This window comes from Pan troglodytes, chromosome 1 (assembly GCF_028858775.2).
Source record: "Pan troglodytes isolate AG18354 chromosome 1, NHGRI_mPanTro3-v2.0_pri, whole genome shotgun sequence".
NCBI lineage: Eukaryota > Metazoa > Chordata > Mammalia > Primates > Hominidae > Pan > Pan troglodytes.
In genome coordinates, this window is record NC_072398.2 from 94675750 (window position 1) to 94687149 (window position 11400).

At 46.9% G+C, this 11400-nt stretch overlaps 1 protein-coding gene across 8 annotated transcripts in view; it reads right to left on the bottom strand.

Moving 5' to 3' along the window:
* TDRD10 (tudor domain containing 10) overlaps positions 1–11356 on the bottom strand; it is a 46072-nt gene extending 34716 nt beyond the window's left edge. For 3 of the 8 annotated variants that reach the window (XM_016927960.3, XM_016927974.4, XM_016927972.4), the window contains exons 1-4: positions 10535–11041; positions 6648–6676; positions 6231–6352; positions 5071–5129 (exon numbers count right to left, since the gene is read on the bottom strand). In XM_016927960.3, coding sequence (XP_016783449.1) covers positions 5071–5129; positions 6231–6352; positions 6648–6676; positions 10535–11041 — 717 coding nt within the window. Of the gene's footprint in view, positions 1–5070; positions 5130–6230; positions 6353–6647; positions 6677–10534 lie in introns of all 8 variants that reach the window. The other 5 variants (XM_054671770.1, XM_016927957.4, XM_063813113.1 and 2 more) reach the window with 4 other exon arrangements.
* Positions 11357–11400: the final 44 nt, after the last annotated feature.

Below are 11400 nucleotides of genomic sequence, written 5' to 3' on the forward strand. Positions count from 1 at the left end.
TCCATTGTAAAACTGCCCATCAATACTTTACCTAATGAATTAAGCAAGCTCAGATAACCACTGTCTGAAACAGGTATCTTACTGGGGTTTGCACAATGGTCATTTTCTAATTCTATCATTTCTTTTGCATTTATGAGCTAGAGTTCTTCTGTAAAGAACTTTCTCTCATTCACTAGGGTTGTTTGCTCTGAAAATGCTATTACATTGGTGTTGGAAAAGCAAGATAAATACTTCTTCCTTCTCTTTAATTATCAAGTTTTATGTTAATGAACCATTATCTTTCCATTTTCAGTTGTGTCCAGTGTTATTTTTCTTTAGACCCCACTACAAATTAATGCTTTTTAAAATCATTGGTGAATTTTAATCAAATGTAGTACGTGATGCTCAAATTGCTCCGTCTTTGGTGCATGGGACACCCTCTTTGCTTGCTCTTGTGTCTTTTTATTTGGAAACTTTCAAATCAGAACAAAAATAGATAAAATAGTATTACAAATCCCTATATGCCTATCACTCAGCAGCCTCAGCAATTCTCAATTCATGGCCATTCCCATTTCATCATAACATCTCTCCCGGCCACTAGGCTATTCTGAAACAAATCTCAAACACCACATTGCTTCACATGCAAACACTTCAGCACAAACTCCAAGAATTAAGAACACCACCTCTAAATAAACCACCCCTGAATAAAACCTCCTCTGTCTTTTCATTCAAACTTCAATAGTCTTTGATAGCTTTCTGGTATAACAGCTCCAGATCTGGAATCAGCCATTTCTCTAAGAAGGCCTGGTTCTCTTTAGCAGGAAAGAACACAATCTATGGGCCAGGAGTGTTACTGCTACTGGGTAATCAGAGCTCCAATGTCTCTCAGTAGACACAGCTAGAAGATATGCATCTTAAAAGAGGAAAAAGTCACCGGGTGCAGTACCTCTTGCCTGTAATCCCCGTACTTTGGGAGGCTGAGGCAGGCGGAACATCTGAGGTCAGGGGTTCGAGACCAGCCTGACCATCATGGAGAAACCCCATCTCTACCAAAAATACAAATTTAGCCAGGCATGGTGGCGCATGCCTGTAATCCCAGCTACTCGGGAGACTGAAGCAGGAGAATTTCTTGAACCTGGGAGACGGAGGTTGCAGTGAGCCAAGATCGAGCCATTGCACTCCAGCCTGGGCAACAAGAGTGAAACTCCGTCTTAAAAACAAAAACAAACAACAACAACAACAAAAAAGGAACAAAGTACTAAGACACACTCTAACACAAATGAACCCTGAAAACATGCTTAGTGAAAGAAAACACAAAATTCCACATTGTATGATTCTATTGATATAAAATGTCCAGAATAGGAAATCCTTAAAAGACAGAAAGTAGATTCATGGTTACCAGGGGCTGGGAGGAAGGGGGAAGGCAAAGGACTGCTAATGAGTATGAGGTTTATTTTGGGGGTGATGAAAATATTCAGGAATTAGGATTAATAGCTGCACAATCTTGTGAATATATTAATAATTGAATTGTACTTTTTTTTTTTGAGACACAGTTTCACTCTGTCACCCAGGCTGGAGTGCAGTGGCATGATCTCGTCTCACTTGCATCCTCTGTCTCCTGGGTTCAAGCGATTCTTGTGCCTCAGCCTCCTGAGTAGCTAGGATTACAGGTGTGTGCCACCACGCCTGGCTAATTTTTGTTTTTTGTTGTCATTGCTGTTGTTGTTTGAGATGGAGTCTTGCTCTGTTGCCAGGCTGGAGTCCAATGGCGCAATCTCGGCTCATTGCAACCTCCAACTCCCGGGTTGAAGTGATTCCCCTGCCTCAGCCTCTCGAGTAGCTGGGACTACAGGCACGCACCACCACTCCCAGCTAATTTTTTGTATTTTAGTAGAGATGGGGTTTCACCATGTTGGCCAGGCTGGTCTTGAACTCCTGACCTTGTGATCTGCCCACCTCAGCCTCCCAAAGTGCTGGGATTACAGGTGTGAGCCACTGCACCCGGCCAATTTTTGTATTATTAGTATTATTTGTATTATTAGTAATTTTTTGTATTATTTAGTATTATTAGTAATAATTTGTATTATTAGTAATATTTGTATTATTAGTATTATTAGTTTCACCATGTTGACCAGGCTGGTCTCAAACTCCTGACATCAAGTGATCCGGCCACCTCGGCCTCCCAAAGTGCTGGGATTACAGGCATGAGCCACCACGCCCGGCCTGAATTGTACATTTTTAAATAATAAAATTTCCAGACTAGGCAACATGGTGAGACCCCATCTCTACTAAAAACACAAAAAAATAGCCAGGCATGGTGGTGCACACCTGTGGTCCCAGCTACATAGGAGGCTGAGGTGGGAGGATTGCTTGAGCCTTGAGGGCAGAGGCTGCAGTGAGCTGAGATCGCATCACTGCATTCCAGCCTGGGTGACAAAAGGAGACCCTGTCTCAAACAAACAAACAAAAAAGTTAATGGTAAATTTTAAGATATGTAAATATTATATATATTTTAAATTTTTTTTTTTTTGAAACAGGGTCTCGCTCTATCTCCCAGGCTGGAGTGCAGTGGCGCAATCTCAGCTCACTGCAAGCTCCGCCTCCCGGGTTCACGCCATTCTCCTGCCTCAGCCTCCTGAGTAGCTGGGACTACAGGTGCCCACCACCACGCCCCGCTAATTTTTTGTATTTTTAGTAGAGACAGGGTTTCACCGTGTTAGCCAGGATGATCTCGATCTCCTGAACTCGTGATCCACCCGTCTCAGCCTCCCAAAGCGCTGGAATTACAGGCGTGAGCCACCGCGCCTGGCCTGAAAAGTTTTTTTAAAATACTGGCTACTGTAGTAGATGATCTTTCAACTCTGACCCAAGATTCTCGTGTCTTCTACCAGAAACCTGGAAACTGCTGCAGGCCAATTTGTTAGTTTGTAATCAGGGTAAAATCTTAGACGTTTCAGTTTTTTTGTTTTTGTTTTTGTTTTTTTGAGATGGAGTCTCGCTCTGTCGCCCAGGCTGGAGTGCAGTGGCACGATCTTGGCTCACTGCAAGCTCCACCTCCCAGGTTCACGCCATTCTCCTGCCTCAGCCTCCCGAGTAGCTGGGACTACAGGTGCCCACCACCATACCTGTCTAATTTTTTGTATTTTTAGTAGAGACGGGGTTTCACCGTGTTAGCCAGGATGGTCTCGATCTCCTGACCTTGTGATTTGCCCGCCTCGGCCTCCCAAAGTGCTGGGATTACAGGCATGAACGACCGCACCCAGCCCATTTCACAGTTCTTGACAGGGCATTAATGTTACCATTCAAAATTTCTTTCTTTTTTTTTTTTTTAAGAGATGTGGTCTCGCTATGTTGCCTAGGCTGGTCTTGAACTCCTTGGACTTAAGTGATCCTTCTGCCTCAGCCTCCCAAAGTACTGGGATTATAGCTGTAAACTACCATGCCTGGTCTAGAAATTTCTTTTTAAAACCCTACTCCTTCTCTAAAGCACAGCTCAAATCTTTCCTATGAGGCTGGTCCGAGTTTGAGTCGAAAGAAGGCACTATGGGTAGGGGCTGCTGCTTTCTGTGAAGGGGACAAGGATGAAACGTTCCCTTACCATGGTGTGGGACAGTATGGCCAAGCAAGCCCCAGGTGCTGGGCTCTGGAATGGGGTCTACTGGGGAGGGGGGAAGAGAGAGGTGGCAGAACTGCTCAGCATCTTACCTCCCCAGACCACTGCAGGAACCACATGTAGGGCTCCTCTGCCCACTTCACTGTCAAGTAACAGGTTGGACCAGCCTGCCAAAATGGGGAAGGAAAACCAGCCCCAGTAGGCTCGTCTATCAGGTGCCAGGAATCCCCCAACCTGCCCCTTTGATTGAATATGATTTCATTTATTGGATCACAATGATTTACTATGCTCCAATACCATTTTCTTCTGTCAGACAAAACGTAATGGTCCATCTTTTATTTGGTGAGTTATTTCCATATCTTATCAGTTACATGATTTGGCACAAAGCAAAGAACATGGGACTTGGGAGCAACTGAGCCTGGATTCCACTCCTGGCTGACCACTCACTAGGTCTGTGTACTTAGCTGAGGGACGTGACCTCTCAGAGCCTTGGCTGCCTCATCTCCAAGATGGGGGCATTACCACCACCCAGAGTTACAATAATAATTTAATAAAACCACATGAATAAAGCATTTAGCTTATTTCCTAGAGCATGCCTGACAGTTAAAATATAGTAAATAGTGTAAAGGAATAAGGTACAACTGGGCAGAGATGATTGAGTGGAACTGGTTAGCAAGGGAAAATGGAGACAAGAAAATTTTGAAAAATGTCTGGCATGCTGCAGGGGTTCCACAAAGGTTAGTTTCTCTCATCCTTCTTCCAGGATTGAGCTCCTTGAGGGCAAGGACTAGGTTGTTTATCTTTAAGCATGCCAAACTGCAGGCACAATATTTTGCATGTAGTAGATGCCAAAAAAAAAAAAAAGTCAGGAGGTGCTTCAATTCAATAGATCACACTTTCATTCTCCTTTCATCTGTATTTCGAATACACTTACTACAAAATTTAAGCACTTATATTGTTTTATAATTATTTCAGGTTTGTTGGTCTGGCCTCTCCAAATAGACAGTAAGGTGCCTGGGGTCAAAAATACGATTGCTTACATTCTACTCTCTAAGTCCCACTAACACAGCACTGACTGAACCAGCTCATTTCACAGTCAAATAGGTGTCATTTTTTTTGGCTGAAACCAACTGCTCCCCATTACCAAAGGATCAGCAGCTGAGCCCTAACAAGGTCCCTTCCTAAAAAGAAGCTACCTCAACCCAAAATGACAAGAAGGCTGACCAACCATCCAGGTATACAGGGATAAAGAGTGGGACTAACTGTCCAGGATGTCAGATTAGAATTTCAGTGCTAAAACTGGGAAAGTCCAAGGCAAACTGTGATGCATTGGTTACCCTAGTCACCAACGAGTGACTGTCTGCACTATCATAGCTCTCAAACGTCTTTAAAAACTGGGGAAATTAAGTTACTAGCAGGTTACTAAGTCATATGGGAAGGCCAAGGAAGATAAGCAGCCTATTGTGAAGAATAAATACCTTAGAAATATCCAGTGGAAGATTGCCAACATACACTTCTGTCTCTCTTTTCTTGAATCCTAAGAAGAAAAACAGCATTAAATGGCAGGCATACATACAGTTAGAGGATTCAGAGGAGTCAGAATACAGGATAGAGACAGGGTCTCTCTATGTTGCCCAGTCTGGTCTCAAATTCCTGGGCTCAAGCAATCCTCCTACCTCAGTCTCCCAAAGTCCTGGGATTACAGGCGTGAGCCACTGTACCTGGCTTCACTTTTTCTTCAATGTTAAAATATTCCCATGCACATACACCCCTGCAAACATCCTCCCACCCCCATGAACACTGAATGGCTATACTGTACCCAATCATTCAGCAATACTTATCAATATTAAGAAGTGGTCCATGGGAAGTGCTGGCCATGCATACCCCTGCCTTCCCAGCAGGGGATCACTCTGCAGGGACCTAGAGCCATGGGCACACCAGGAATCCAGCGCTTTCAATGAGAGGTATTATGAAGTGTTTCGGGACCCACGGGGTTGTGCTTCCCGAGTTAACACTAAGCTGAGAGTGGGGAGCATGCAGGGGCCCAGGGGAATGCAGGAGGGAGGCTGAAGGGAATCCAGGCGGAGGGAACAGCCCATGCCAGGACATGGAGATACGAAAAAGCTGAGCACATTTGGGAAACTGCTCACAGCCAGGACTAGGTGCCAGGTGGATTGCACACTGCATGCAGTGAGTGGTGAGAGAGGAGGCTAGAAAGGGAGGTGAGGCCAAACTATGAAATAATGAAAGGCTGTACCACAGCAGTCACAGTTTATTCCACTGGCTGGGTGATACGGGTGAGGGCTATAACCGGTTGGGGAGGTGTCAATAGACCTGGGTTTCAGAAAGATCACTTTGGAGACGGTAGAGGGAAAATTGGAAGAAGGCACAAATGAAACAGAAGCACGGGGTTAGGAGCAGCGGGTGCCCCAGGGAGTAAGGGTCTGCATCGCAGCAGTGGCAGGCGCCACATCCACTATGAGACAGGAAACATGGTGGCTGACTGGAGGAAGAGCAGAATCTAGGCAGATCCCAAGTTTCACATTGAACAGAAACTGGGCAGACTGGGAACCATTAACTGGAATCCAAGTTGTAGGATGAGAGTCCCAGCACCAGCGAATCCCCCAGCCTAACTTACCTGGAGATTTCTGCTCCTCCAACACTCCATTCTTCCCAAGCAGTTTATCAGAGAGTTGGGGGTGACTAATGTTCCAGGACCTGTCAAACACAGGTGTCAGCATCGAACCTCCCAAGCTCAGACTCCGACAAAAGGAAACATGTGTCAGGCATAAGCAGAGGGGCCTTGCATAAACCTCCATTCCCCTTCCTGACCAAAGGCTTCCCTTCCTCCTCCCAGAATCAGGTTCCAAGCCAGGAAGCCCTCCACTGGACCTTTTAAATCACTAAAAGTTAAAGTATACTTAGGGTTAGGATCAACTGGCAAGAGATGCCAGGGGTGACTCTTAAGACCAGGGCATGGTGAGACAGGAATGGGAGAAAGAGAAGGCTGGGGGATGGAGCGAGGCTTGCTCATCAGCAAAAGGAAGGGACTTACATGCTGCAGTTGCTTTCCAACAGGATCTCCTACAAAGCCAACCGGCCACAGTTAGAGGAATGCCAGGATAGTTCACCATCATATAACCACCGAATAGGTACTGTGGTAAGCAGAATAATGCCTCCCCAACCAAAAGTGGTCCACATCCTAATCCCTAGAACCTATGAATGTATTAGATTTCATGGCAAGGTTGCAGATGGAGTTAAGGTTGCCCATCAACTGACAAAACAGGCCTGGCACTGTGGCTCACGCCTGTAACCCCGACACTTTGGGAGGCCGAGGCGGGTGGATCACCTGAGGTCAGGAGTTCGAGACCAGCCTGGCCAACATGGTGAAACCCTGTCTCTACCAAAAATACAAAAATTAGCTGGGTGTGGTGACAGGCACCTGTAATCCCAGCTACTCAGGAGGCTGAGGCAGGAGAATTGCTTGAACTCGGGAGGCAGAGGTTGCAGTGAGCTGAGATTGGGCCACTGCACTCCAGCCTGGGCGACAGAGTGAGACAACATCTCAAAAAAAAAAAAAAAAAAAAAAGAGAGAGACGTGACAACAGAAACAAAGTTAAAGTGATGTGATATAAGAAGGACTCTACTACTGTTGTTAGCTTTGAAGATGGAGGAAGGGGCCGCAAGCCATGGAATGCTGGCAGCCTCTAGAAGCTGGAAAAGGCAGGGAAATGGATTCTCCAACTAAAGCCTCCAGAATGAACACAGCCTTGTTGAAACCTTGATTTTAGCCCACTGAGACATGTGTCAGACTTGTGACTTACAGAGCTATGGGATAATATTTGTGTTGTTTAACCCAGTAAGGTTGTAGTATTTTGTTATAAAAGCAAATCGAAAACTAATACAGATAGCATGGGCAACTTTAAAAACACACACCACTCTGCACAGTGGCTGGCCTGTGGAAAGAACAGAACTTTTGGAGTTAGATGCATCTATGAGTCCAGCCCAGAGACCCTGGGAAAATTTCATCTGTCAAGTCAGAATCAAAACACCCATGTCATAGATCATGGCAGTGAAGTGAGATACTGCACTTAAAGTATTTGCCATGTGTCAAGAACTCAATAAATGGTAGCTATTGTGTTTATTTTTATGGTTTTTATGGGCACTTTTCTACAATTCCGTTGAGTATTATCCTCCCATTTTACAGATGAGAAAACCAAAGCTCAAGGATATCAGGTGATTTTATAAAATTATAAAAGACACTGAGGTAACTCAGTCCTGTGATTCCAAAGCATTGGTTCTCTTTCTACAGATAACAAGGCTGTCAAAGTCATTTTAAAGGGATTTTTTTTTCCTGTACTTTAGGGAAAACATAAATTAAAACATTAAATTTTAAAATAAAACAGTAACTCTTTTCTCTAAATTATTCCCAGGTGTAGGAGGGAACAACCATTTTAGCTACAACCAATTCTAAATAGAACTAAAAGTAGTTCAGATAATTAAAAGACAGGTATGGATGGATAAAAATGGAGAGAGAGGTTTATGGGCAAAATCAGAGATACAGGATGTTAATCCCAGTTCCTGGTAATCTCTGGAAAAGCCTATGGGCTTCTGAAACAGAACAGGCACTGAGACCTCCCAAGCCAAGGCCCAGCATAAATCCGTGCAAGATGCCTTTAAGGCCTGCCAGGTACTATGCTAAGCAGCTAACACACATTCTCATTTAATCCTCACTCAAACTCTAAGAGGGAGACATTGTTAACCCGTTTTACAGATGAAGTCCCGGAGATGCAGAGATGATAATCTAGTATTTGGCCAAGATCACTTAGCAACCATGCTCACAAATGGGAGAAGCCTGTTTTTGTTGTGAATCCAAACCATATGACCACATGATTCCAAAGTCCTGAGTTTCCTTCCAATCTATTGTTTGGTCTGGAGAAGTAACCTATTTGTGTAGTTTTTTGTTGTTGTTGTTTTTTGTTTTTGAGACAGGGTCTCACTCTGTCGCCCAGGCTGGAGTGCAATGGTACGATCTCGGCTCACTGCAACCTCTGCCTCCCACATTCAAGCGATTCTCCCACCTCAGCCTCCCAGATAGCTGGGACTACAGGCACACACTACCACGATGGCTAATTTTTGTGTTTTTAGTAGAGATGAGGTTTCACCATGTTGGCCAGGCTTTATTTGTGTTTTTTAAAAGACCTAAAGAATACATAAGGAGCTCTTACAACTCACCAACAAAGACAACAAATAAACCAATTAAAAAGTGAGCAAAGGATCTGCTAGACATTTCTCTGGAGATATACAAATGGCCAATAAGCACATGAAAAGATGCTCTGCAACTTTGGCCACTAGGAAAATGCAAATCAAAACCACAATGATAACACTTCATATCAATCAGGGTGGCTAAAAGCAAGAGATACAGATAACATCCTCTATCTCTAACAAGTATTGAGGACATGAAGAAACAGGGGCCCTCATATTGCTGGTAGGAATGTAAAATGGTGCAGCCACTTTGGAAAAGTTTGGCAGGCTCTCAAAAAGTTAGACAGGGAATTACGATATGACCCAGCAAGTCCACTCCTGGGTAACTATTCAAGAGAAATTCAAATATGTGTCCACACAAAGACTTTTCCACAAATATTCATAGTAGTGTTGCTTATAATAGCCAAAAAGTGAAAACAATCCAAATATCCATCAACTGATGAATGAATAAAGTGCTGTACAGCAATACAATAGAATATTATTTGGCAATATAAAACGAATGTAGTAGTAATACATGCTATACGACCTGGATGAATCTGAAAAATGATGCTAAGGGAAAGAAGGCCACATATTGCATGATTCCACTTCTCTGAAAAGTCCTGACTAGACAAATCTATATAGACAGAAAGTAGATTAGTGGCTGTCTAGGACTGGGAAGGCGGAGAGGGAAATGAGGAGTGACTGCTAATTGACGGGAGATTTCTTTTGGGGGTGATGGAGATGTTCTAAAATTAGATTGTTGCGATGGTTGTACTGTAAACACACCAAATATACTGAAAACACTTGAGGTGCACACTTAAAACAGGTGAATTTTATGGTATGTGAATTACATCTCAATAAAGCTTTAAAAAAATGTCAATACGCATTTTCAAGAACGTCAGTATGAGCACGCATTTCTTCATTTTAGCTTTCCCACCTCACAAACCACCACCCACACAAATGAGGCCGTCCACAGTCGCCATCATTCTGTTTCCATTGTATATGAGGACTCAGTGTTGGTCAGCCCCTTCAGCACATTTAGTTTGCTAAACTAAAAGATTTCCGTTCAGTAAACTAAGTTTAAATTTCTTTTTTTAAACCAGAAAGGTGTTTTTTTGTTTGTTTGTTTTTTGTCTTTTTGAGACGGAGTCTCGCTCTGTCGCCCAGGCTGGAGTGCAGTGACTTGATCTCAGCTCACTGCAACCTGCGCCTCCCGGGTTCAAGCGATTCTCCTGCCTCAGCCTCCTGAGTAGCTGCAACCATAGGCGCGTACCACCACGCCCGGCTAATTTTTGTATTTTTAGTAGAGACCAGGTTTCACCATGTTGGCCAGGCTGGTCTCGAACTCTTGATCTCAGGTGATCTGCCCGCCTCGGCCTCCCAAAGTGCTGGGATTACAGTCGTGAGCCACCGCGCCCGGCCTCAGAAAGTTTTTAAAGGGCTTCGAAGGGAGGGAGGAATGGCAGAGGCGTCTTTTCCCTTAAAGTGGCCACAGTTCTGCACACGGCACTCCCCGCCCGCACAAATCCAGACTAGGAGGGCCGCTCCCAACCGGCGCGAGCGAGCGACGGCCCCGCGGGAACAGCGACCCCTTTCCCCCATCAGTCGGGACGAGGGCGTTTCCCATGGCTGCCTGCCGACGCCCCTCCCTCCCAACCCTCGCCTGGCATCCCGGGACCTGGGGCCGACAAGCCATACCTCGTCTCGCGGGCCACGCGCGTGCACCTGCGATCGCGACGCCCAGCCTTCGCGCCTTCTCCCTCCGCGCTCCGCCCCCTCTGAGCCCGGGGGCACGGGGCGGGGCTTGCCGGCAGCCAATCCCCGGCGGCCACGGCGGGAAGAGCCTCGCGCAGCCCAGGACCGTGTGCCACCGAGGAGTAACGGAACTAGCGCAGGAGCTGGCGACCGTTGTCCCTGCGCCCGGACCTCGGGCCGCAACCTCTGCCCTACCGCCAAAAATAACATCTGCAGAAAGAGTAGAGTAGAGCGGAGTGGGTGGGCGAGGGGCTTCCTTCCCGGGGGTGAGCGGCGCACGTGACACTCCTGGGCGCGTGTGAAGGCAGCGCCCGGCCGAGACCGGCTCGGTGCAGACGCGGGCTGTCGGCGGCAGAAGGGGGCTCTCTGCTCAGTGGGGCGCGGCCGAGCTGCACGTGCGGCCGCCGCCCCTTTCTCCAGAGCTCGCAGCCCCTGACCCGCCTCTGCCATGGCGCTCACCCCGCCGCCCCCAGCTCTGGGCAGGAGGTGGCGGGGCTGGGAGGCGCCAGCCGCGGAGGGGAGGGGCGCGCGGAGTTGATGGGCCGCTCGCCGTCCGTCCACCGTCTGTCGCTGCGCCGGGGACACTCCCGCCGCCTCCGCTCGGTCCTCTCTGGTCCCTGGGAGCGTGGGCTGGGCCGCAGGGGGCTTCCGTGGGCCTGGCCTCTCCCACCGCAGGAGGAAAGAGCAGGAGGAAAGAGCAGGGGGAAGCCCCCGGCGCCCGCCGCCTCCGAGAGCCACGGTGTCTTCGGGCCGGGCAGGCGTTGAAGACGAGCCCGGGCGGGGCCCCCCGCGCGTCGTGCCTGTCGCCT